The sequence below is a fragment of the Pan paniscus genome, chromosome 6 (genome assembly GCF_029289425.2).
Source record: "Pan paniscus chromosome 6, NHGRI_mPanPan1-v2.0_pri, whole genome shotgun sequence".
NCBI lineage: Eukaryota > Metazoa > Chordata > Mammalia > Primates > Hominidae > Pan > Pan paniscus.
The window spans coordinates 79,255,908-79,282,713 of record NC_073255.2 but is presented as its reverse complement, the minus strand read 5'-3'; the positions used below and the strand labels follow the sequence as shown (position 1 = coordinate 79,282,713).

General features: G+C 37.7%; 1 protein-coding gene across 1 annotated transcript in view; it reads right to left on the bottom strand.

Moving 5' to 3' along the window:
* Positions 1 to 1,206: 1,206 nt before the first annotated feature.
* Positions 1,207 to 26,806, bottom strand: part of ZNF727 (zinc finger protein 727) — a 40,099-nt gene continuing 14,499 nt past the window's right edge. The window contains exons 2-4 of the mRNA XM_034964265.2: positions 14,970 to 15,096; positions 14,379 to 14,474; positions 1,207 to 6,718 (exon numbers count right to left, since the gene is read on the bottom strand). Coding sequence (XP_034820156.1) covers positions 5,445 to 6,718; positions 14,379 to 14,474; positions 14,970 to 15,096 — 1,497 coding nt within the window. The 3' untranslated portion in view covers positions 1,207 to 5,444. The remainder of the gene's footprint in view (positions 6,719 to 14,378; positions 14,475 to 14,969; positions 15,097 to 26,806) is intronic.

Below are 26,806 nucleotides of genomic sequence, written 5' to 3'. Positions count from 1 at the left end.
TAGAAGGAGCTAGACTGTGTAGCTCTCACAGAGAAGAATGCAAGGTGTGCATAGATACAGCACCTTCAACTGAAACATCCAGGTACTTGCATTGGAACTAATGAAAGAAACAACTTAACTTACGGAGAATGGAGTAAAGCAAGGCAGGACAATGGGCCACCAGGGAACAACATGGAGCCAAGGGAACCTCCCCACCCAGTAAAGCAGTGAGTGCATGTGTGACCCTAGAAACCCATGATTCTCCCACAGATCTCTGCAACCTTCGGGTGAGGAGATACCCTCATGAACCCACTTCACCAAGGCCTTCAATTTAACACACAGAGCTACATGGAGTCTCAGCAGAGCAGCCACTGAGGCCTGTGCAGAGATTCAAGAGCCTCAGATACTCTGGCTTTCCAGGCTTCCCAGAAAAAGTAGCTGCAACTCAGCAAACAGGAGGTTATAACCTTGTACATACCCATAGGCAAGAGGCGAAATCCAGGGGGCTGAGCAGTGATGGTCTGCAGGACCCACTTCCACAGTGCCCCACAGGGTAAGAACTACTGGCTTAAAATTCCAGCCAACCATTGGTAGCAGTACGGTACCTCCCTGGGATGGAGCTACCAGAAAGAGGAGTGGGCCGCCATCTTTGCTTCTTGGGCAACTTAGCCATTCCAACCTTCATGTGTTGAAGAGCCCAAGCTGACCGGGGACAGAAAGGATCTCCTAGCACAGTACAGGCGCTCTAAAAAGACATGGCCAGACTGTCTGTTAAAGCAGGTCCCCAATCTCATTCCTCCTCACTGCAAAGCAGTTCCCAACCAGGGTCTCCAGCTACCACCACAGGTGCTCTTTGATCAATGGAGTTTTGAATCCTCTTTGGGATACAGCTCCTAAAGGGAAGAGTGAGCAGCCATTTTTGCTGTTTGTGTGACTTAGCTGTTCCAGCCTTCTGGCTTTGAAGAGTCCAAATAAACTGGGGGTGGAAGTGGTACTTCTGCACAGCAGAGCTGTCCTACAAAAATGTGGCTAGACTGCATTCTTTCTTTTTTTTTTTTTTGAGACGGAGTCTTGCTCTCTCACCAGGCTGGAGTGCAGTGGCACAATCTCGGCTCACAGCAACATCTGCCTCCTGGGTTCAAGCAATTCTCCTGCCTCAGCCTCCTGATTAGCTGAGACTACCGGTGCATGCCGCCATACCTGGCTAATTTTCTTTTCTTGTATTTTAGTAGAGGTGGGATTTCACCATGTTGCCCAGGCTGGTCTTGAACTCCTGAGCTCAGGCAATCCACCTGCCTCGGCCTCCCAAAGTGCTAGGGTTACAGGCATGAGCCACTGCGCCCAGCCTACATTGCTTTCTTAAGTGGGTCCCCAATCATGTTCTCCTCACTGGGTAAGACCTTTCAACAGGGGTTTCCAGCTACCTCCTACAGTTGCTTTGGGGCTGGAAACAGGTCTATACCTCCCTTAGATGGAGCTCTTAGAAAAAAGGGCATGCTGCCATTGTTGCTGTTTTACAGTATTCACTGGTGATAATGTCGTCAGGTACTGGAAAATCTGAGGTGACTAGAAACTGCAGTGGACACCCAGCGTACTGCAGCAGCCCTTCAGAAAAGTGGCCAGACTGTTACGTGAGTGCCTGTTCTCATATATTCTCACTGGGCAAGTTCTCCAGGCCTGGGGCACTAGCCAATCATTGCCAGAGCTATTGAGCCAGTAGCAACTTCGCGACTCCCTAGACAGAGCCTCCAAGAGCAACTGAAAATATTTTTGCCATTGCCTCTGCAGTAGAACTGTCCTTGCTACCCTCAGACTAATGAAAAATCCAACACCCTAAGTGCCTTATTCACACCTCAAACGAGCTGTAGTTTACCCAAGGAGAGAGGGCCAGTCCATCCTCCATGGGTCCCACAAACTACCCACTGCTCATTACCAGTGAACCCCTAATTTGGCCAAAAGCACAGATCCTCCATCCTGGTCGGACTGCACTGAGTGATTGCTGGCCTACACGTCTCTGAGATGCAGCAACCAGAAGACAGACAAAGAGGTGGGGCAGCAACCCAGCTCATGTGGTACCCAGAGGGTTTAGTGCAAGAGCACCTGTAGTAGAGTGTGGCCATTGACGGCCATTTCCATAGGCTCAACTTTCTCCCATAAGAGACTTTAGCCCTAGGGGAACTGTTGGACCTAATTTCTGCAGGATGGTCTTGCAAATCAGAAGAAGCTGATCCAACTGAGCACTCCTTGGTCTGCTGGCCTCTCCCAGGGATCCAGTCTGGCCACAACTGCTTACAGGGCAGTCTCAGGTACCCTAGGAGCCCATACCATAGCATCTGCACTGGTGGGCCATGCCTGACCCATGAAGAGCTCCAGCAAGGCAGCCCCTGTGACTGTACCAGCTCACATGTTTCTTCCCTGTACTCCAGCTTCCCCCAAGACCATGGCAACTCCCCATATTACTTTGCTGGCACATGTCTGCAAAGGTGAGTTTGGCTTTGCTTGCCCCACCAGCAAATGGAAATGTAGTATGCCCCTGCCACTCCCAGCAATTGCCATTGTAGATGAAGCTTTGGTGGGTAGAGAGCCAGAAAGCCCCACCCTGGCCTTTGTGGTAAAACTGTGCGGAGAACAGGGTATCCTCCCACACTCTGAACAATCATTCCTTCTTGGGGGGCACAGAGAAGGCATCAAAACCTTTACTGGCCAGTATCCTGCCCCAAGCCAACACTACCTTTAGTGAAATAGCACACAGTCTCCAGCAGGTAACCCCCACTCCCCTCCCAGCTGCTTTGCTCCTGCCACTGAAGTGAATACCCAAAGACAGGCAGAAACCCCATATCCACTAGCACTCTGCAGCAGCTGTGGCACCTTAGTCCCACAGAGTGGCAGACTCCAAATCACAAGGAGCCAGAGAACACAGTTGGGGCTCAATACAACTCCCCCAGAGTTAGAGTATGCAGACTCTAAGTTGTGAGCTGAGCATTTAGAGTATGCAGCCTCTGAGTTGTGAGCTGAGCATTGCCCCCTCCACCACCATAAAAAAAAACAAAAACAAAAACGAAACAAAAAAAACTCCCAGGAACAAAGCCTGTTGGCTGAATCCACCTTTTACCACAATCAAATACTCAAGACCATCAAATAGGATCAAAAAAACCAAACCCCATTCAAAGTTCAGCAACTTTAAAGATAGCCCACAAAGATGAGACAAAATCAGTGCAAAAATGTTGAAAACACAAAAAGCCAGAGTGACTTCTTTCATCCAAATGACCAAATTACATTACCAGCAAGGCCTAAGATGACAGAAGCAGAATTCAGAATATGGGTAGAAGCAAACTTCATTGAGCTACAAAGGTAAGTTGCAACCCAATGCAAGGAAGAAAAAATAATTGCAGGAAGTGATGGAAAAAACAGCCAGTCTAGAGAAAAATATGGCCAACATGATAGAACTGAAAAACACAATACAAAACCTTTATAATGTAATCACAAGTGTTAATAGAAGAATAGGCGAAGCAGAGGGAAGAATCTCAGAGCTTCAAGACTGGCTTTCTGAAATAAGACAGACAAGAATAGTGAAAAAAGTATAAAGAGGAATGAACAAAACCTCCAAGAAATAACAGATTATGTAAATAAACCAAATCTATAATTAAAGAGAGTGCTTGAAAGTGATGGAGAGAATGAAAACAACTTGAAATACATATTTCGGGATACCATCCATGAGAATTTCCCCAACCTAGAGAGGCCAACATTCAAAGGCAAGAAATGTGGAGAACCCCAATAATATACCCCACGAGAAGGTCATCCCCAAGATACATAATCCTGAGATTCTCCAAGGTCAAAATGAGAGAAAAAAATATGTTAAAGGCAGCTAGAGAGAAAGACCAGGTCACCTCTAAAAAGAAACTCAGACAACAATGAACCTTGCAGCTGAGATCCCTCAAGTCAAAAGAGATTAATGGCCAATATTCAACTTTCTTAAAAAAAGAATTCTAATCCAGAAGTTCACATCCGGCCAAAGTAAGCTTCAGAAGCAAAAAATAAATATGATCGTATTCAGATAAGCAAATGCTGAGGAAATCTGTTACCACAAGACCTGCCTTAAAAGATCTTCTGAAGAAAGCCCTAAATAAGAAAAAGACTATAAACAGTCACTACAAAAACAAACTAAAGTACACAAACCACTGGCACGATAAAGCCACCACATAAACAAATGTGCAAAATAGCCAGCTAAGATGATCATGACAGAATCAAATCCACACATATGAATACAAACCTTAAATGTACATGGGTTAAATGCCCAAATTAAAAAACAGAGTGGCAAATAAAGAACCAAGATCTAATGGTATGCTGTAATTGAGATACCCATTTCAAATAAGCTCAAAATAAAGGGAAAAGTCTACCAAGCAAATAGAAAACAGTAAAAAAGCAAGGATTACAATCCTAGTTTCTGACAAAACAGACTTTAAATCAACAGATTTTTTTAAAAAGACAAAAAATGGCATTACATAATAGTAAAGGGCTATATACGCACCCAACACAAAAGCACCCAGTTATGAAGCAAGTTCTTAGAGACCCTCTAAGATGTTATTAAATGTTCTTCAAGTCATTACCTTTATACTACATTTGTTCAGTAGTAAGTCTCTGATGTTGAACACAATATGACGAATTGTTAAAGGCTTTTCCACATTTTTAACACTTGCGGAGCTTCTCTCTAGTATGAATTGTCTTACGTCTAATGACGTGTGAGAACGAGCTCAATACTTTGCCACATTCTTCACATTTGTAGGGTTTCTCACCAGGGTGAATTCTCTTATGATTAGTAAAGTCTGAGAGCCACATAAAGGTTTTGCCACATTCTTCGCATTTGTAAGGTCCCTCTTCCATATGAATTCTCTTGTGGTTAATAAGGATTGAGGAGTAGGTAAAGGCCTTGCCACATTCTTCATGGATGTAGTGTGTCTCTCCAGTATGAATTCTCTTATGTTTTCTAAGGGCCGAGATCCACATAAAACCTTTTCCACATTCATTACATTTGTAGGGTTTCTCTCCAATATGAATTATCTTATGTTTAGCAAGGTCTCAGAACCACCTATAGCCTTTGTTACATTCTTCAGATTTGTAGGGATTCTCTCCAGGGTGAATTCTCTTTTGATTAGTTAGGTCTGAGACACACAGTTTTTGCCGCATTCTTCACATTTGTAAGGTCTCTCTTCCATATGAATTCTCTTTTGATTAGTTAGGTCTGAGACACACAGTTTTTGCCGCATTCTTCACATTGTAAGGTCTCTCTTCCATATGAATTCTCTTGTGTTTAATAAGGTTTGAGGAGCAGGTAAAGCTTTTGCCACATTCTTCACAAATGTAGGGTTTCTCTCCAGTATGAATTCTCTTGTGTTTACTAAGGGCCAAGAGCCACGTAAAAGCTTTTCCACATTCATTACATTTGTAAGGTTTATCTCCAGTATGAATTACCTTATGTTTAGTAAGGTCTGAGAACCACCTAAAGGCTTTGCCACATTCTTTGCACTTGTAGGTCTGTCTCCAGTATGACTTCTCTTGTGTTTAATAAGGCTTGAGGAGCAGGTAAAGGTTTTGCCACATTCTTCACATTTGTAGGGCTTCTCTCCAGTGTGAATTCTCTTATGATTAGTCAGGTCTGGGAACCACTTAAAGGTTTTGCCACATTCTTCACATTTGTAAGGTCTCACTTCCATATGAATTCTCTTGTGTTTAATAAGGTTTGAGGAGCAGGTAAAGCTTTTGCCACATTCTTCACATTTGTAGGGTTTCTCTCCAGTGTGAATTCTCTTATGATTAGTCAGGTCTGAGAACCACTTAATGGTTTTGCCACATTCTTCACATTTGTAAGGTCTCAATTCCATATGAATTCTCTTGTGGCTAATAAGGGTTGAGGAGTAGGTAAAGGCTTTGCCACATTCTTCACAAATGTAGGGTTTCTCTCCAGTATGAATTCTGTTATGTTGACTAAGGGCCGAGATCCACATAAAAGCTTTTCCACATTCATTACATTTGTAGGGTTTCTCTCCAGTATGAATTCTCTTATGTTTAGTAAGGTCTGAGCAACACCTAAAGGCTTTGTGACATTCTTTACATTTGTAGGGTTTCTCTCCAGTATGAATTCTCTTATGTTTAGTAAGGTCTGAGCAACACCTAAAGGCTTTGTGACATTCTTCGCATTTGTAGGGTCTGTCTCCAGTATGATTTCTCTTGTGTTTAGTAAGGGCTGAGGAACAGGTAAACGTTTTGCCACATTCTTCACATTTGTAGGGTTTCTTTCCAGTATGAACTCTATTATGTTCAGTAAGGTTTGAGAACTTTTTACAGGCTTTGCCACATTCTTCACATTTGTAACTTCTATCTGCAGTATGAATTCTCTTCTGTATGGTAAAATCTGACAACCTACAGTCTTTGCCACATTCTTCACATTTGTAGCATTTCTCCCTGCTAAAAATTTTCTTATGTTCAGTGAAGATTGAGCACAACCCAAAAGCTTTGCCACATTTATTATATTGACAGGTTTTGCTATGGGTACTTGACAAACATTGATGAATGCCATTATAACTGCTTTTCTGCCCCTTGCAATTACCCACACGTTGGTAGTCTTTCTTTAAACGTAAAGTATTAAGGTCACAGCTTCCAGATTTTCTCAGAATCACTTTTTGAAATGAATCGTTTATGTCGTGCTCCAGCAATATCTCTGCAGTAAAATGCAAAGAGCCAGCTGAAAAAAAAAAAAAGAACCACAAAATTTCTCCCTCATCAGACTTAGGTGAATACACTTTACAAATATATAATTATACAAAGCACATTAACAAGGTGACATAATAAAATACCACAGGCTCTACTTCCTTTATAGACATATAAGCTTAACAGAAATATACTGACCAAAATGCCTTTGTGAGAAGTGTAAGAACCAGTTAAGCATTTGCAGCACCTCGTGAGAAAAATGCCAAGAACCACATAGAAGTGTAATAAAAGTATTTCATATTTACCCACCACAGCCATTCTTCATCCCATGATGACTTTAAATATAGACTCCCAATTCCTGTCTTCCCCCTCCAAAAATAAATAAAACAGTGGTACATGTGTTCATGTTTCTGGCTTTTTGAGACCTTACCAAAGACTAATTTCTGTATTCCATGACAGTGTTGAAAATAAAGGTGGTATACTTTGACAGTTTCAGACAGCAGAGACACTTCAGTATCATAGGCAGAGAATGGGTATAGCAAGTGACTACAGGCAGAAGATCAAAGAAGTAAAGAAATAGAAACTGGAACAGAATTGCAAACCACCTAGAACTCTCTACTCAACAATACTAGAACACACATTCTTCTCAAGTACATATGGCACATTCTCAGAAGAGACCATACAACACATAAAATAAGTCTCCATAATTTTTTTTTTTGAGACACAGTCTCTCTCCGTCGCCCAGACTGGAGTGCAGTGGTGCAATCCAACCTCCATCTCCAGGGTTCAGGCAATTCTCCTGCCTCAGCCTCCGGAGTAGCTAAGATTACAGGCGTGCCTCACCTGGCTAATTTTGTATGTTTACTAGAGATGGGGTTTCACCGTGTTGGCCAGGCTAATCTTGAACTTCTGACCTTGGGTGATCCGCCCGCCTGGACCACTCAAAATGCAGGGAATACAGGTGTGAGCCACCACACCTGACCCTTGTAGTTTTTACAATTAAGAATAAAACAATCATTGACTAATAACCAAAAAATAAAAAAGTAAATATACAAGTCATAAAATAGGAGTAATATTTTACACAGGCAAACAAACACATAAATAATTATAATGGCAATATACGTATGACTGATTCATATCTGACTTCTGTCCGAATATTGTTTTAATGTGTACAGAGTTGAATATTGGCATAAAAATTATACACAAATAAAAACTAAAAGCACAATTAATTAATGTGACATAGCCAACTAAAACATGAGCCACTAAAATATAAAATAGTGAAACAAAATTTAACAAAAAAATTAACCAAAAAATATTGAATCAACATAGTGTACTACTAAAAAATAATTATTCTAGATAGCCATGCATTTTAAATGTGACTGCACATTTATAAAGAGCACATATTTTGGTATTTTTGTTCAATTTCAACTTTTCCTACATGTTCAAAGGCTACATGTCTAGGTCTGTTACATTGGTATATTATGTACTGCGAAGTTTTGGGATATTGCTACTACTACTCAGGTAGACGGCACAGTACCCCATAGGTAGCTTTTCAGGCCTTGTCTCTTTCCTCCCTTCCTCCAGCATCTATTGTTTCCATCTTTATATCCATGTATACCCAATATTTAGCTCTCACTTGTAAGTAAGAACATGTAGTATTTGGCTTTCTGTTTTTGCATTAATTTACTTAAGATAATGGCTTTCAGCTGCATCAGTGTTGCTACAAAGAGCATAATTTTTTTTTGGCTGTGTACTATTTCATAGTGTATAGGCACCACATATTCTTTATCCAATCCACCACTGATAGGCAACTAGATTGATTTCAGGTTGTTGCTATTGAAGACAATAAAGTTTGAATCACTAGTATATAGTGAAAGCAATAACATTTTATAGAAAATGCATAATCATTTATAAAAAGCTTTGATGAGAAAATATGATGAAATAGGCACTTAAATAATACTGGACATATTTATTATGTCATTAATATATAGCTACTATTTTTGCACAAAATGTAAAGGCAATAAGGTGACCTTTGGAAGCAAAGCATTATATTACTAAATAATATAAACAATATAAATACAGTACAATATGATATAAAATAAAATGAACAATTAGAAATAAATTTATACAATTATGTAGACAAAGTCTGAGAAAAGTTGATGAAAATGCTGATAACATTTTGTATGCAGTAAACTTAGACATATAAATCAAAGATTTTAATATATGGTGTGCCTATTAATTATCTAATTCACTTTTTATATAACATATACATTTGAGCACATTAGCTCAGAACCTGTGAAATTACAGACATAGTTGGTATACAGCAAATCAGAAAGAAAGAAAAAAATATATATAGGACACAGCCCTAGTAATCTTCATAGTAAAGAAGATAAAATTTAAAAATAATGGTTATTAAGAAAGAGGTAACAATTTCGAGTTTATTATATGCTGGACAGTGTCCTATGGTATTAGTGTTTTCATGCGTTCTGTGAGCTGAGTAGATCAAATCAACTATTCCACAGTACAGGCATTTGTCATACAGCATTTAAATTTCTAAGCTTAGTTCCTACTAAAATAAAGATACTTTTGAAGTGAAATAGATGTTTAGATTTTCTTGTACTTAATCAGATGCTTTGTACTCTGATAAAAGTTATCACTTTCATTTTCTGTATGATCAGTTGACTGGAAATTATAAAGCAGAAAACATATGACATCTGTCCCTGGCCTCTCTCAAATCTCTTGACCAAATCTCAATGTCTCCCCTACTCCTCTCACAGATGTCTAACATAAGGCACAAACAGATTTTTAAAAACAGCTTAACATAGTGGTCTCCAAAAATCTGCACAAATTTTCCAAATCCCTCAAAGCAACAGAAGAGCAGTTACATTATTTAGATCCTCACAGCAAAAATATGAGTTTGTCTCTCACTGTGAAGGCACCAGCAGATTATTAAATAAATTGAAGATTTAGAGAATTCAAAAGCCTAATACGTATGCATCAAAAAATTTTCTTCCATGACAGTAAGAGGCTTTTCAAGAATCAATTCCATTGGAGAACAGCTTCCCAATCCACAATTTAAACTCTTGTTTTCTCCTTCGCCTTTGGACATTTCACATGTGTTATCTACCAAATCATTCTGAGTGTAAACTATTCTTTCCACTCTTTTCACACTCCAGTAATATTTTCTATGATGCAGAAGGTAACCAGGTCTAGCTTAAAGACTTTCCAACACAACCTTTCTTTCCCTCAACACCAATTGGGCTAAGTAAAGCACAATCAACTCCCAGTACTACCCTCAGGAGAGATCTAGAACAGTGGGTCTGTTTAAAGTTATGAAATTACAGGAGACTGTCCAATTAATAGAGTCTGTCTCCCTTAATATGAAAATGATGGAGTAATGAGAATTATAGTTTGTATGTGCTAGAAGAAAGGTGAATGCTTGTTACAATACTAGAGGAATTGCAATGCCACAGTCAACTAGGGAAGCAAAAGATTATAGAATCTGAAAAGAAAATGAGGAAAAGTCTCTTTATCTCAGAAATTACACACAAAAATCCAAAGACAACTGAGAACATGTTTGTGAAGCACTGAAAATCTATAGCCCGGCCCATTGCTATAGCCAGTCTTTAAGCAAGTCTTTAAATATTAGATTAGATGGCTGTTTTTAAGTTTCCAAATTTCAAAAAAGGATGACATGACATAAAAAAGACAGAAAACATACCCCACTTAAAGAAATAAATTTCCAAAACTCAATCCTTAAGAAAAGAAGATCTTTGCATTATCTGACAAAGATGTCAAAATAATGATACTAAGTATGCTCAATAACTCAAAAATAGAACAAAGAAAAAAAAGAACCCAGTAGAAATTGTGGAACAGAAAAATAATTGTTGAAAAATTTTGTAGAGTCACAATAGAATAATTGACCAGAAAACAAAAATCAGAAAACTAAAGACATGTTACTTATAAATATTGAGTCATGAAAAAAAAAACACACACAAAAAATTGAAAAACATCAACATGGAATATGTAACTTATTAGATACCATTAAGGAGACCAATATATTCATGAAAGCAGTCTTTGAAGAAGAATGCAGGGGAAAAGTCATACAGAGGTTATTTAAAGAAAAAAAGGGCCTAAGAACTTCCCAAATTTCAAGGTGATGAAAAAAAAAAATGCTACCAATCAAGGATACTTAATCTGGGAGAAATTTACTTTAAAAAATAAGAAAAAAATAAAGACTTTCTAATATGAACAAAAGGTAAGGGTGTTCATTACCCCTAGAACAGTCTTATAAGAAATAGACAGACTTGGTGGTTCACACTTGTAATCCTAGCAACTTTGTAGGGTGAGTCAGAAGAAGAATCATTTTAGGCCAGGAGTTTGAGACCAGCCTGGGTGATACGGTGAGACCCCTTATCAAAGAAGAGACCTTTATCATAATTTTGTTTTTCAGGGAGAGGGTTTTAAAACCTGCTAGAACTAAAGATTGATTGGAGTCATTTTGAAAAGGCAGGCCCTCATTCAGGCGGCAAACTTGAAAACGCTTGGTCTTAGCTACAGACCAAGAAATGGTTCACCTATTTTGACCCACTTAAAATTCTGCAGTGACTCTATAACTATCTCCGGCTCCTTCCAGCCATAGTCAAGGAGTGGTTCTGCACATCCAGAGACCCAAAGAAAGATGCCTATTTGTGGTTACAGCAGTAGGTCTGCAGACCTTGGCCTTTACTGTGCTCTCTGAAACAGTTCAGTGACTCAGTTTCAGCACCGATAGTCACAGTTTGTGGCCAGTTCTGCCAATCTAGGTGCCCAGAGAGTGACCTGAGGAAATCCTGCCACATACTCAGTAAGAAACACACATCAGGCACACCATATGCCAAACCTACTGCAGAACTCTGCCCTAGTGCTAGCCCTACAGATCAAAGTCCTAAAGGCAATTCAGTCTGCCAAGAAATAAGACAGGATTAACAACTACCCAGGCTCCTGGTAACAAACTCACTAAAGGCAAACTCCACAACAGACCAAGAAGCAGCCATGTGACCCACGTATAACCCCTCTCCACTGCATACCCAAAAAGATTCTATCAGCTAACTGACCCAAGAGAAGATTTGTACCTGCTGAAATCAGTCTATAAAATTGGAAAATTTAGATTCAATAAATCCGCTATTAAAATTTTAGTACAATTTTTCGAAGTAATAGAAAATTCAATCTTAAAATTTATATGTAATTACAAGAAACTTTAAATAGCCAAAGCAGTTCTGAGAATTAAAAACAAAGCTAGGGGCATTATACTTTCTAATTTTAAACTACATTTGAAGGCTATTGTAATAAAAACAGGATGCTCTGTGGATAAAAATGCACACCGATATCAGTGGAGCAGAATGGAGAGCCCAGAAACAAATCATGTAAGATCAACTCATCTTTGACACTGAGCCACAGAGAACACACAGTGCAGAAAGTACAGTCTCTTCCATGCTTGGGGCTGGGAAAAGGGAATACCCAGAAGTAAAATAATAAAATTAGACCACTTTTCTTACACTGTATTTAAAATTAACTAAATATAAAATAAGGACTCTAATGTATGACAAAATTCTTAATAATCTTAAAAGAAAACATATTTTAAAACCTTAATATTGGTTTTGAAAATGAATTTTGGGATACAACAGAAAAGTACAGCAATGAAAGCAAATATAAACAAATTAAACTGCATCAAACTAAAACGCTTCTGCATAACCAAGAAAAAATAGAATAAGAAAACCATATCTGATAAGTGGTTAGTATCAAAAACACATAAGAAACATAAGAAACTCATATAAATAAAAGGCAACTATAATGATAATAGCAGTAATAATAACAAGATTTAAAAATAAGTCAAGGACTAAATAAATGTTAATTAATGAAAACATATAGTTGGGCAACAGGTATGTAGAAAGGTGCTCAATGTCACCAATCTGGCAGATGCAAATTAAATTCATGGTGAGATATTACTTTATACCTGTTAGGACTGCTAACACCAAAAAGAAGATTTATAACAAGTGTTGACAAGAATATATTAAAGAAAAAAAATGATGTACATTCTTGGTGATGTGTAATTTCTTAGAAACATTATGAAAACCAGTATGAAGGTTCTTTAAAAAAAATTTTAATAGTACTATTGTACAATTTAGCTATCTCATTTCTGCATATACAATAAATTTACTATCTCAAAGAAATACCTGCACCTCCATCTTCATTGAAGCATTTTTCACAATTGTCAAGATACAAAAGCAATCTAAAGTGTTTGTGGAAACTGACTGCACAAAAAAAAAACATGGCATATATACAAAATAGAATATTATTTAGCCATAAAAAATAATAAAACCCTGACATTCTACAACATGGGTGGACCTAGATGACATTATGCCGAGTGAAACATCACAGAAACAGAAAGACAAATACTGTATGATCTCACCTCTATGGAGAATATAATAAGGTTGGACTCCTAGAAGAAGAGAGTATAGAGGTGAGTGCTAGGTCCTGGAGGTGGGGAAAGTGGGATATGTTGTTCAAATGGTACAAATTTTCAGTGAAAAGACATAAGTTATGGTAACCTAAGGTACAGCTTTATGATTATAGAAAGTAATACTGTTAGGTATGCTGAATATTTGCTGAGAGATCTTAACTGTTCTCACTACAAAAAAGGTAAGTATGTAAGGTTATAAATTTGTTCATTAATTTGATTGTATTAATCATTTCATTATGTATACAGATATAAAATCAATACATTATATATAATATATAGGTATTCAATTATTTGTGAAAAAATTGACGTTACTGGTATTATATGTCTCTGTCATACACATTCATATATACACATGTTTATATACATACATATGAATGACACAGTCACAGTAAGCTTTATACTAAATAAAATCACAAAATGATGTCATTTAAAATAAAGATTGGGAGTTTAATATGTACTCAACAATGTTGCAAGCTCCCCAATGACACAGTATATTTAATAAATGTATGAAGTAGATACACTGAACTATATTACAGTTGAGGAATTTGGCCACATTTGCCAACATTTGTTTATATGAAAAGAATAACATTTGAAGTAATACTATTTTAGAGTTTGTTTCATTTAGGGAGATGCTTAGTGTTTTAATATAATTACTGAGTATAAATTTCTGTAAAATCACATTTGAAGCCTCCATAGAATAGAAAATTATAAACCAGGAAGCACACATCTTTTTGTGGTGTTCCTGGGATTTCTGATCCAAATTGCAATATCACCAAAACTTCTACATTTAGACATTATCCAAAAACAGAACTTAAAAAAATGGTTTAATATAGTTTCTCAAAAATAGATACTGCTGTTTCCCCCAAGCAATGGAAAAGCAGTCAAATCACACATTTTCTTTTAAGGCATGAAAAAGACTTTATCACTGTAAACTCAAAAAACCCACAAAAAACAAAAAAAAACAACAGCAGCAACAACAACACACATTACTGAAGGGGATGTACAGTGCTTAGAAAATTCACAAGAATGGGACAAAAAATTCCCCTATGTTAAAGCAAGAGAAAGAAATGAAGGCTTCTCAGAAACGATTTCCACTGGAGCAGAGCTTCTGGAAGCATGTTTCAAGGTCTGGCTTCCTCCTTGACATTGGGAACCGTCATTTATGTCATTTGCTTCACTCACTCCCACCTACCTGGGTGTTTGGCTACTGTCTTCTGTCTCCTCGCATTCCAGGGCTCTTTTCTTTGCTCCAGATAGGTAATCAAGTCTGGCTTAAAGATAGCAAGACCTGTTTTATTAGAAAAAAATAACATGACTCTTGCTAGGATAATCTGATTACCAATCTAGTACTATGCTCAGTAGAGAAGAGAGAACATTATAGAAGACTCTAGAAAATTAATTCCAATCTACTGTTTTGTAACAGAAACTTCAGAATATTTAGAAAGTAAATTTGTGGGTTATTAGCTCTATTACCCAGTAATATTGCATCAAAAATCAGTTGTGAAAATTGCATTTTTAGGAGTGGGTAACAATATTTTATGCTATCAAATTTCTGATATTACCATAATTTAGACTGAAATATACAGATGAGCTCAAAAAAGGGAAAGATTAATGTTAAGATGAAACATCTTAAAGATTATATTTACTACCTAAACAGATACCCAATTTTTTCTTTTTGAAGCAGGATTCTGAAACTCATTTATGCGAAGCAGAACTTCAAAAAAAAAAGAGGAAATAAAATATTTAATGTAGAATATGAGTTGTATATTGAAGTTATTCTCACCCAAGGAGAACAGGTTTCCATAGTTCTCTAACATCACATCCCTATACAAACGCTGCTGAGCAGAGTCCAGGCATTCCCACTCTTCTGGGGAGAATTCTACAGCCACATCCCTGAATGTTAGCACTCGCTGAAAAACAAAACATATTTACCAAGTGACCAAAGAAATAATTCTTGATTTGACATCAGGTAAAATGAGAGTAAAGAGAGCTGGTTCTGACTTATATGAGTTACTGGAGTTATCCAACAGGATACTTTCTAGCACAGAAATATTCTCTAATGTATTTTTAACTCTGAGAAAAAATGGCATAAGATCACGAAACCAGTGTATATACAATACTTTTCTTGATGATACAGTATAAAATGAAGGACATTAACACAGGCATGTACATTACTTAATGCTATATTTACATAATACAAGATGAGCTGTCTATACTTCCCACATGGAAACTTCATGGTGAGTTAAAAGCATACTTCTCAAATCTTATTGTGCATAGCAATAAACAGGAGATCTTGTTAAAAAGCAGATTTTGACTCTGAAGATCTAGGGTAAAGCTTGAGTTTTTGAATTGATAAGAAGTTTGCCAGTGGTATCATTGCTTCTGGCCCAAGGAGAATATTTTGTCAAAAATTCAGTAAGTGGCACAGCCTAGGTTTTTAGTTTATTTGACCAGTAAAGAAAGATGAGAGCCTTCACTTTCCATAGGAAGCGATATGCAAAGAGAAGGTAAGAAGAAGAGCTGTCAGATTAAATGTGGCTTAATCTTGTTTTTGCACATCACTTGATAAAACTCCTCAAGGTACCTATTAAAAATAAAGAGTACAATAATTAACTCGAGTGAAAAAATATCTGTCAGAGAGCATTTTTACCAAGTAAATAAATGAAGATCAACTATATTAAAAGAAATTTGTATCCGGTGCTGATTAACAAAGGATACGACACTACTGTGCTATGATTAACATTAACACAAAAAAGGGTCAACTTAATCTGAGCCTAGTCATGAAGAAACATCAGTTTTAAGCAAAATTTAAGCTACAAATCTCTCTCATGTTCTGTAATCTCTAATGGTGTATATAAATAAGTCTTTCTCTTTTTTAGTTAAACTTTTTTTTTAAAAGCTTTAAGTTCTGGGATACATGTGCAGAACACGTGGGTTTGTTACATAGGTATACATGTGTCAAGGTGGTTTGCTGCACCTATCAACCTGTCGTCGAGGTTTTAAGCTCCACATGTGTTAGGTATTTGTCCTAATGCTCTCCCTCCCCTTGCCCCCAATCCCCTGACAGGTCTCAGTGTGAGATGTTCCCCTCCCTGTGTCCACGTGTTCTCATTGTTCGACTCCCACTTATGAGTGAGAACATGCGGTGTTTGGTTTTCTGTTCCTGTGTTAGTTTGCTGAGAATGATGGTTTCCAGATTCATCCATATCCCAGCAAAGAACATGAACTCATTCTTTTTTATGGCTGCATAGTATTCCATGGTGTTTATGTGCCACATTTTCTTTATCCAGTCTATCACTGATGGGCATTTGGGTTGGTTCCATGTCTTTGCTATTGTAAATGGTGCTGCAATAAACATACATGTGCATGTGCCTTTATAGTAGAATAATTTATAATCCTTTGGGTATATACCCAGTTATGGGATTGCTGGGTCAATATTTCTGGTTCTATACCCTTGAGGAATTGCCACACTGTCCTCCACAATGGTTGAACTAATTTACACTCCCAAGAACAGTGTAAAAGTGTTCCTATTTCTCCACATCCTCACCATCATGTTTCCTGACATTTTAATAACCACCATTCTAACTGACATGAGATACTATCTCATTGTGGTTTTGATTTACATTTCTCTAATGATCAGTGATGATGAGTTTTTTTTCATGTTTGTTGGCTGCATAAATGTCTTCTTTTGAAAAGTGACTGTTTGTATCCTTTGCCCACTTTTTGATGGGGTTGTTTTCTTCTGGTAAATTTGTTTAAGTTCCTTGCAGATTCTGGATATTAGCCTTTTGTCAGACGGATAGATTGCAAAAATTTTCTCATTCTGTTTGTTTAGTTTTTTCTGGTAAATTTGTTTGTTTCTTATAGATTCTGGATATTAGCCCTTTGTCAGATGGATAGATTGCAAAATTTTTCTCCCATTCTGTAGGCTGCCTGTTCACTCTGAGGATAGTTTCTTTTGCAGTGCAGAAGCTCTTTAGTTTAATTAGATCCCATTTGTCAATTTTGGCTTTTGTTGTTATTGCTTTTGGTGTTTTAGTCATGAAGTCTTTGCCCATGACTATGTCCTGAATAGTACTGCCTCAGTTTTCTTCTAGGGTTTTTATGGTTTTAGGTTTTACCTTTAAGTCTTTAATCCATCTTGATTTAATTTTTGTGTAAGGTGTAAGGAAGGGGTCCAGTTTCTGTTTTCTGCATATGGCGAGACAGTTTTCCCAGCACCATTTATTACCTAGGGAATCCTTTCCTCATTGCTTGTTTTTGTCAGGTTTATCAAAGATCAGATGGCTGCAGATATGCGGTATTATTTCTGAGGCCTCTGTTCTGTTCCATTGGTCTATATATCTGTTTTGGTACCAGTACCATGTTGTTTTGGTTACTGTAGCCTTGTAGAATAGTTTGAAGTCAGGTAGCATGATGCCTCCAGCTTTGTTCTTTTTGCTTAGGATTGTGTTGGCTATATGCACTTTTTTGGTTCCATATAAAATTTAAAGTACTTTTTTCTAATTCTGCAAAGAAAGTTAATGGTAACTTGATGGGAATAGCATTGAATCTATAAATTACTTTGGACAGTATGGCCATTTTCATGATACTGATTCTTCCTATCCATGAGCATGAATTTTTTTTTTCAATTTGTTTGTGTCCTCTCTTATTTCCTTGCTTTAGCATCCTAGAGAGGAAGTCTCTTCTAATTATTTTTTATTCAGAACTTTCTGACTTATCCTGGGCAATAAAGACCATTCTCATTAAATGTGCATTTTTATAAGCAGTTTTGCACAGATTTAATGGAAGCTAAACAGAACATGTTCTCCTTCTTCAGTGATAACCAAGGACCTGATACAATCTCAAACAGGAATCTTGGGCATCCACACCTTTCCATGTTCAACAGCCACAAAAGGAACATTTGTAATGCTGCAGGTTATAAATTCATGGTGACAATTTTTTCACGGCTTATTAAAAGCTACGATGTGGAAAATAAAGAGAAGGCTCTGGTATACAAGAAAGAAGTATTTCTCAGAGCCCCTTGACTATCAGGAGAATAAAAAGTGGAAAAGGAGTTAAACTGATTAGGCAAGAACATCACAAGTGGAGAAGTTAACATTTGCAAGTTCTACACACGTGATATTTCAGAAGAAAAAGTGGACACAGTCTCTGACTTCAGACACATTCACCTCAGAATAAGCCATTTCTTTATTTTTCTTCTCCTTCTCTGTGATCCCTTCCAGGTGTGATTATCTGCACAAATTAAACCTGTTTCTTGAGAATATGCCTTTGAAGCATGAGCAAAACTCCTTCCCTTGAAATCACCACACTCACAGGCAGAAGGTCCTAGAATTGCAGATAAAGTCTGCCTTTGTTTGTCTTTTATCACAGGGGAGGTTTGGAACCAGTAAACTCCTAAATAAAAACCAAAATGTGAGTTTCCCCTTTCCAACACTCAGTTGCCCTTCTCTGCCACAGATGCCAGAAATTTCTACTGCAGCAATGAGAATATGGGCCGCAGTGACCTGCCCCTACCAAACCTAAGCAGAGCAGTCTCTATGATCTTTATCTGGGACTAAAACTAAACTCACCTCTCGTGAAAGTATCTGAAAGCACTCATGGTTGACCCTGGGCTCACCTTAGCCTCACATGTGGCACTTAATTCAAACAACATGGCTGCAGGGGGTAAGTGGAGCAAGATGACTAAATAGCACCCTCCAGCAACCATCCCCCAGATAAAACACCAAGTAGAATGACTATCCAAATAAGAAGCATCTTCATAAGAACCAAAACTCTGGGGAGCGATCACAGGACCTAGTTTTAGCATCACATGAAAAAGGCACTGAAGAGGGTAACAAAGCTGTTAATTGCCAATAGCAGCCCTCCTCCATTCCCTGGAAATGCACCTTGGCAGAGACAGAAAATCCATGGGCTTACAAAAGGGAGAGTGCAGTAATTGTGAGACTTAGCAGTAAAACTCAGTGCTGCCTGTCACAGCAGAAAGCAACATGGGGCAGAATTCAGCCAGAGCCTGCAGAGGGAGCACTCAGACTAGCCATAGTCAGAGAGGAAGTGTCCATTTCAGTAATCAAAACTTTAGTTTCAGGTAGCCGCATCACATGGGCTAAAGCACTCTGGGGTTCTAAATAAACTTAAAAGGTAAGCCACTGGGACTGCAATTTCTGGGCAAATCCTGGTGCTTTGTGAGATGCCAGGTGGGATGGCCAAGAAAGTGCCTGCATCATCCTTACCCCAGGCACAGGCAGTGCAGTTCACAGCTCCAGGAGAAAATCTTTCTTTCTACTTGAGGAAAGGGGAGAGAAGAGTAAAGAAGACTTTGTCCTGCAGCTTGGACATCATCTCAGCCACAGTAGAATACAACATCAGAAAAAGCCCTGAGGCCCCCTTTCTAGGACTTAGTTCCTGGGTGACAGTTCTAGACATACCCTGGGCCAGAAGAGAACACACTGCCTTGAAGGGAAGGTACCAGTTCTGGCAGGATTCATCACCTTCGACCTTGAATAAACATCAGCAGTAACCAAGTAGTACTTCTTGCAGCCCTTGGGGGTTGAGACCTACTGCAGTGCAATCCAAGCTGTGGCAGCCATGTGGAGAGACTGCTGCTTGAGGAAAAGAGAGGGAAGAGTAAAAGAGACTTTGTCTTGAAGCTTGATTACCAGCTCAGTCATAGTGAGGTAGCAGTAACAAGATAGCTCCTGAGGTCACTGATTTCAGGCCTTGGCTCCTGGATGACATTTCTGGAACCACCCTGAGCCAGAGAAGAACCCACTGCCCTGAAGCAAAAGAAGCAGGCCCAGCAGAGTTCACCACAAGCTGACGCAAGATCCCTTGGGTCCTCACTGGATATCAGCAGTAGCCTGGAAGTACTTACTGTGGGCTCTGGGTGGTGGTGACAATGGGGAGTGGCTTCTTATGCTTGAGAAAGGAGAGAAAAGAGTAGGAAGGATATTGTCTCATGGCTTCGGTGCCAGCTAAGCCACAGCAGAATAGGGCACCAAGTAGATTCCTAAGGCTTCTGACTCCATGTTCTTCCTACCAAATTGCATTTTGCTTCCCCCAGCCCAGGGTGGGTAAGAGCTCACTGCCCTGAAGGAAAGGATATGAGCCTGGCTTGATCCACCAACTACTGACTGAAGAGAACTTGGTTCTTGAGTGAACATCAGTAGTAGCTAGGTCACTGTGGGCCTTATGTGAGAGCCAGTCCTGTGCTGGCTTTGGGTACGACTTAGTGTAGTCCTAGTGATGGTGGCCACAGGGGTGCTAGTGTTACACCAGCCTCAGCTCCAGGCAGCACAGCATGGAGAGAGAGAGAAATTCCATTTATTTGGCAGAATGTAAAAAAATAGAAAAAGAGTCTGCCTGGTAACCCAGAGACTCTCTTGGATCTTACCTACGACCACCAAAGTGGTACCTCTACAAGTCTGCAAGCATCACAGTGTTATTCAGGTTGGGGTGTCCCCTAATGCAGATATGACTGCAATGATCAAAGACTTAGATTACAACACTCGATTCCCTTTGAATACTTGGAAAGCCTTTCTAAGAAGGACAGGTATTAAAAAGCCCAGAATGCAAAAACTAAAATAAATACCTAACTCATTAATGCCCAGACATCAATGAACATCCACAAAAATTAAGACTATTCAGGAAAACGCAACCTCATAAAACTAAATAAGGCACTAGTGTGCAAATCCTGAGAGACAAAGATATGTAACCTTTCAGACAGGAAATTCAAACAGCTGTTTTGAAAAAGCTCAGCAAAATTCAAAATAACAACAACAAAAAATAAGAAATTCAGAATCTGATCCAATAAACTTAATAAATTGATTAAAATCATTTTGAAGAATCAGGCAAAAATTCTGGTGCTGAAAATTCAAATGACATTGAAGAGTGCATCAGAGTCTCTCAACAGCAGAATTGATCAAGCAGAAGAAAGAATTAGTGAATTTGAACACAGGCTATTTGAAAAGATACAGTCAGATGAGACAAAAAAAAAAATAGCCTCAAGAGGGCAATTCTAAAAGTTATGGCCTTCAAGAGGAGGTAGAGAAAAAGTTCTGGGTAGAAAGTTTATTCAAAGGGATAATGAGAACTTCATATATATATATATATATATATATATATATATATATTCAAGTACAAGAAGGTTATAGAATGCCAAGTACAATTCACTTAAATATGACCACCTGAAGGTCTTTAATAATAAAACTCTCAAAGGTCAAAGATAAAGGTTTCTAAAAGCAGCAAGAGAAAAGAAACAACATTCAAACAAGCACCAATATGTTTGACCATGGACTCTTGAGTGGAAATCTTACAGTCAAGGAGATGGTGACATGACATACTTAATGTACTGAAGGAAAAAACTTTTATCCTAGAATAATACATCCAGCAAAAATATCCTTCAACCATTAAAAAAACTAACAAGCTGAGAGATTTTATTAACACCCCCAGACCTGTCCTACAAAAATGCTAAAGGCAGTTCTTCAATCTAAAAGAATAGAACATTAATGAGCAATAAGAAAACATGTGGGACAAAACTCACTGGTAATATGAAGGACACAGACAAACACAAAATTTTCTAGCACTGTAAATATGGTATGTAAACTATTCATATTTTGAGAAGACTAAAAGATTAGTCCATACTTATAATTATTAAAAATAATAACTCTTTCTCTACCTCCTTAAGGCCATAACTCTTATATTTCTACTTTTGAGGCTTAGTTATTCAAAATACTAACTACACAAGTTTAAGACATAGACAGCATAATAAGATATAAATAGAAACGACAAAATGTTAAAAAGTTGGGACATAAAGTTAAGCTGTATTTTTTATTAGTTTTCTCTTTGCTTGTTTGTTCATTTTTATAAGTGTTAAGTTGCCATCAGTTTAAAATAATGGGTTATAAGATGTTATTTGCAAGCCTCATGGTAACCTCAAATAAAAAAACTTATAATAGACACACATACATAAAATCAAAAAATAAAAAATAAAACACACCACTAGATAAATCATCTTTACTAAAATAAAGACAGGATAAATGGGAGAGAGAAAAGGAGAGAAAAAGAGAGAGAAGATACTACAAAACAAGAAATCAGATAACAGAATGGCAGATGTGTCTTTATTTATTAATAATAACACTGAATGTAAATTAAGTTAACTCCTCAATCAAAAGACACAGATTGGCCAAATGGGTAAAAATAAAAACGAGACCCAACAATCTGTTTCCTACAAGATACACACTTCACCAATAAAGACACAGAAAGACTGAAAATAAAGGGATAGAAAAAGATACTCCATGCAAATGGAAACAAAAAAAAAGAGCAGGGATAGCTATACTTATATTAAACAAAACAGATTTCAAGAAAAAAAAACTATAAAAAGAGAAAACAAAAGTTATTATATTATAAAAAAGTGGTCAATTCAGCAAGAGAATATAACAATTGCAAGTTTATATGCACCTAACACTGGAGAACTCAGATACATGAAGTAAATATTAGAGCTAAAGAGAGAGAGATCAACCCCAATACAATAATAGCTAGAGACTTCAGCAACCCACCTTCAGCAGCAGACACATAATCCAGATAGTAAAATCAACAAATAAACATTGGACTTAATCTGCACTATGGACCAAATAGACCTAATAAATATTTACAAAGAATTTCATCAAAAAGCCACAGAATACAAATTCTACACCTCAGCCCCTGGGTTATTCTCAAGGATAGACCATATGTTAGGTCACAAAATAACTCTTAAAATAAGCTCTCCCAAAATAAAATTATATCAGGTATTTTCTCTGACGATAATAGAATAAAACTAGAAATCACTAACAGAAAAAACTTCGGAAACTATGTAAACACAGAGAAATTAAAATATGCTCCTGAATGACTGGTGGGCCAATACAGAAATTAAGAAAAAAATTTAAAATGTTCTTGAAAGAAATGAAAAACGTAACTATGAATAAGTGAAAGAAGTACTAAGAAGGTTTATAGCAATAAGTGCCTACATCAAAAAAAGTTTTAAAAAAAACTGCAAATAAACTATTGATGTATCATATAGAACTAGAAAAGAGCAAACCAAACCCAAAATTAGAAGAAAAAAATAAAAATTACAGCAGAAATAAATGAATACAAAACAAAATATCAAAAGATAAACATAATGAAAAGTTAGTTTTTTGAAAAGATAAACAAAATTTACAAAACGTTAGCCCATTGGCTAAAGATCTGGGATCCAGGTTCCCATGGTGTTGGAATTACTTTCAGGTCTGAAGGTGCCAAGTGCATTGAAAGATGGGGCTGGAATGGCTGATTGCTCTGCTGTGAAGCTATTTTTCTACAAATCTGGCTGAACTGCTCTGGAAGGGACTGTGTATCACAAATAGGCACAGAAATATTCTGCCTGCAGATATTGGGGCAAGCCAAAGAGAGAAAAGCCTCTCTGAACTAAAGCCATGTGCGCATCTCTGTGTTTATATCCTGTCTGGTAATTCTCTACAGTGTTTGGAAAGCATAATTAAAAACAAAATTATCTCCAACCTCAGAGACACTCTAAAATGGTAGAAGAAAATTGTTTTATTACATAATTAAACCAGAATGTGATATGCATCATAGGCAATCTGCTGAGATTACAAAAGCAGAAATAAAAATCACCATATTTAGTCTTTAAGTAGAAGACTTAACAGCATACTCTGTCATATATAGTTTATCCTAAATAAAACTATTAATTGAGAAGCCTATCTATATATTGGGTATATTCAATGAAAATTTAAATTGGCTATATTCAAAAGCAAAATAAGCTTTCCTTGGCTTCATAATATTTTATGAAGTTACCTACTGTCCAACAGAAATGTAAACCATTTACATTTCAAAGCAATGGTTTCCAGGTCCTAGAGAAAGACATTTCTAATTTAAAGAGACTGACAAAGTCCTATTTACCTATTTAAATGATTTACATATATTTAATAGAGACAAAACAAATTTACATATAAAAATTTTCTAAAATTATTTTTAAAGAGGAGAGCAAAATGTCTTTTATCTTCAAGTTGGATAATTAAGTCTGGTATTTCTAATTTGTATTTGCCCTTATAACAGCCAGGTCTAAGGCCATGACCTTGAACTCATGGACATCTGATTTCCAGTAGGCATTTGAATCAGGCACCTGAGGAGTGGCATTGGGTACAATTTGTTCTCATGAAAGAGGGTTTAGTCAGGAAGTAAAGGCAGAAGAAAGATGTTATGAAGAACTGTTAATCTGAAATAATCTGAATAATCAATAAGGCCTCAACATCCAGTTTTAGAGAGTTTATTCAAGTGAAAAGCTAGAAACAGTCATCCAGGAGACAAAGGCTCTAGTGAAATGAGATGAGTGCTTCATAGCTGAAAGTTAAGTTCTTATTTCTACAGGCGAAAAACAAAGAAATTTAAGAAGACTACAAGTTTCTATACAAGGCTGGTTTAAGATTTACAAAAAAATTAATCAGTTACACTGTATTTTTTCTACCTTTTTTTTACAACTGGTTTTTCTTTCCTTTACAACCTAAGAGTGTATTTAACATTTTCATCTTAAGACAATGCAATAGCCAGCCAGGTGCGGCGGCTCATGCCTGTAATCCCAGCACTTTGGGAGACTGAGGCAGGCAGATCACAAGGTCAGGAGTTTGACACCAGCCTGACCAATATGGTGAAACCCCGTCTCTATTAAAAATACAAAAATTAGCAGGGTGTGGTGGCAGGCACATGTAATCCCAGCTACTCAAGAGGTTGAGGCAGGAGAATCACTTGAACCTGGGAGGCGGAGGTTGCAGTGAGCGTAGATCGTGCCACTACACTCCAGCCTGGGCAACTGATCGAGACTCCGTCTCAAAAAAAAAAAAAAAAAAAAGACAATGCAATAGCCATAAGCAATAGGTTAATCTACAATGAAAGTCAATAGTGAAGGGTAAAGAGGTCTTCCATGGGGCACTTCAGCCATTTACAACACCTGACAAAAGAATACAGATGTAGACGTAGGTATAATCCATAAACAGAAAAACAAAGGTTACAGCTGCCTTGTTACTGCTGCCTGTCGTATTACCCAGATCTTGTGTTTACATTCCTTTGAGGCCTGGAATAATTTAGAATATCAAATAGCTTAAATTTTGAATTATTTAGTTTTACAGGACCTATGGGCAGGGGAAAGTCCAGAGTTAGTAGAAAGACTAATTTGTGCTACACAGATGGTGGCTCAGAAAGGGTTAGGCTCTGGCTTATTTCTGTGTCTATGCAGGTAGAAGAGACTATGATCAGGTGACTCAGAAGCCCAGTTGCGTGGATGCACCAGGTTTAGGGTCTGGGGACAGGGATAAGTCTAAAGTCCTCTAGGCCCTTGTATTTGGCTGAAAACTCTAGGAGCAAAGAAAATGTAGATGCAATTTGTGAGCATGGAGATTAGTCCTAAGAGGGTTGTGAGCACATTATTATATAGTGTGCATGTGTCCAGGTGGGCAGAATCACATACTGGTAGCTAAATGGGAGAAGGAGTCTGACATCATAACTCACTTCCTATGTGTCCTCAGTTCCTGTTGACCTTGGGAGAAACATGGCATCACAGAACAATTTACAGTGTGACAGTCTGTGTGCACTAGAGCAGAACCTCCCTTTTCTGAGACACCTGGAGTCTCCCTTCAGCCCAGGGCCTGCCTGACACTTGCTGAGTAACTCACAGGCACGCACATGTCCTTGGCTTCTGTTACTTGTTGATGATTGACCCAAGTGTCAAAAACATGAGAAAAACAACTCCATTTTCTTTTGAGTAACCCAGGGCATATTGTGAGAAGTTATTATAGCATGAGCATGAAGATGCTTTTATCCCAGCTTTGTTGGAAAATTAACAAATCAAAAACAAAACAAGAAAATGAACAAAATCAGCAACAATGGATATGTGGTAGGAATAGATGGAAGCCTTTGACAATTATGCCATGAATCTATACTTTATTAAGTAATAAAGGAGAATATAACTGCATTAAGAGATCAGATTATGATGTTTTCAAATAGTTTGTGGGTATGTGTTTACTATGAATTTTTGTACCACAAATACCCCTGCTTTTAGGTATTTTTTTTTTTACTTTTTAAAAAAAATCAACTTTTATTTGAAGTCCTGGGTCATATATGCAGGATGTGCAGGTTTGTTACATAGGTAAATGTGTGTCATGGTAGTTTGCTGCATAGATCAACCCATCACCCAGGTATTAAGCCCAGCACCCATTAGCTGTTCTTCCTGATGCTCTCCCCGCCCCCTGACAGGCCCCAGGGTGTGTTGTTCCCCCAAGGTGTCCATGTAACTCATCATTCAGCTTCGACTTATTAGTATGAGAGCATGCAGTGTTTGGTTTTCTGTTCCTGTGTTAGTTTGCTGAGAATAGCAGCTTCCAGCTCCATCCATGTCCTTGTCAAGAACATGATCCTTTTCCTTCTTACGGCTGCACGGTATTCCATGGTACATATGTACCACATTTTCTTTATCCAGTCCACTGTTGAAAGGCATTTGGGTTAATTCCATGTCTTTGCCATTGTGAATAGATTTTTGTTTTACTTTTTAAAACAGTATACTGCCTAAGGTTAATTAAAAAATACATTGTAAAAACA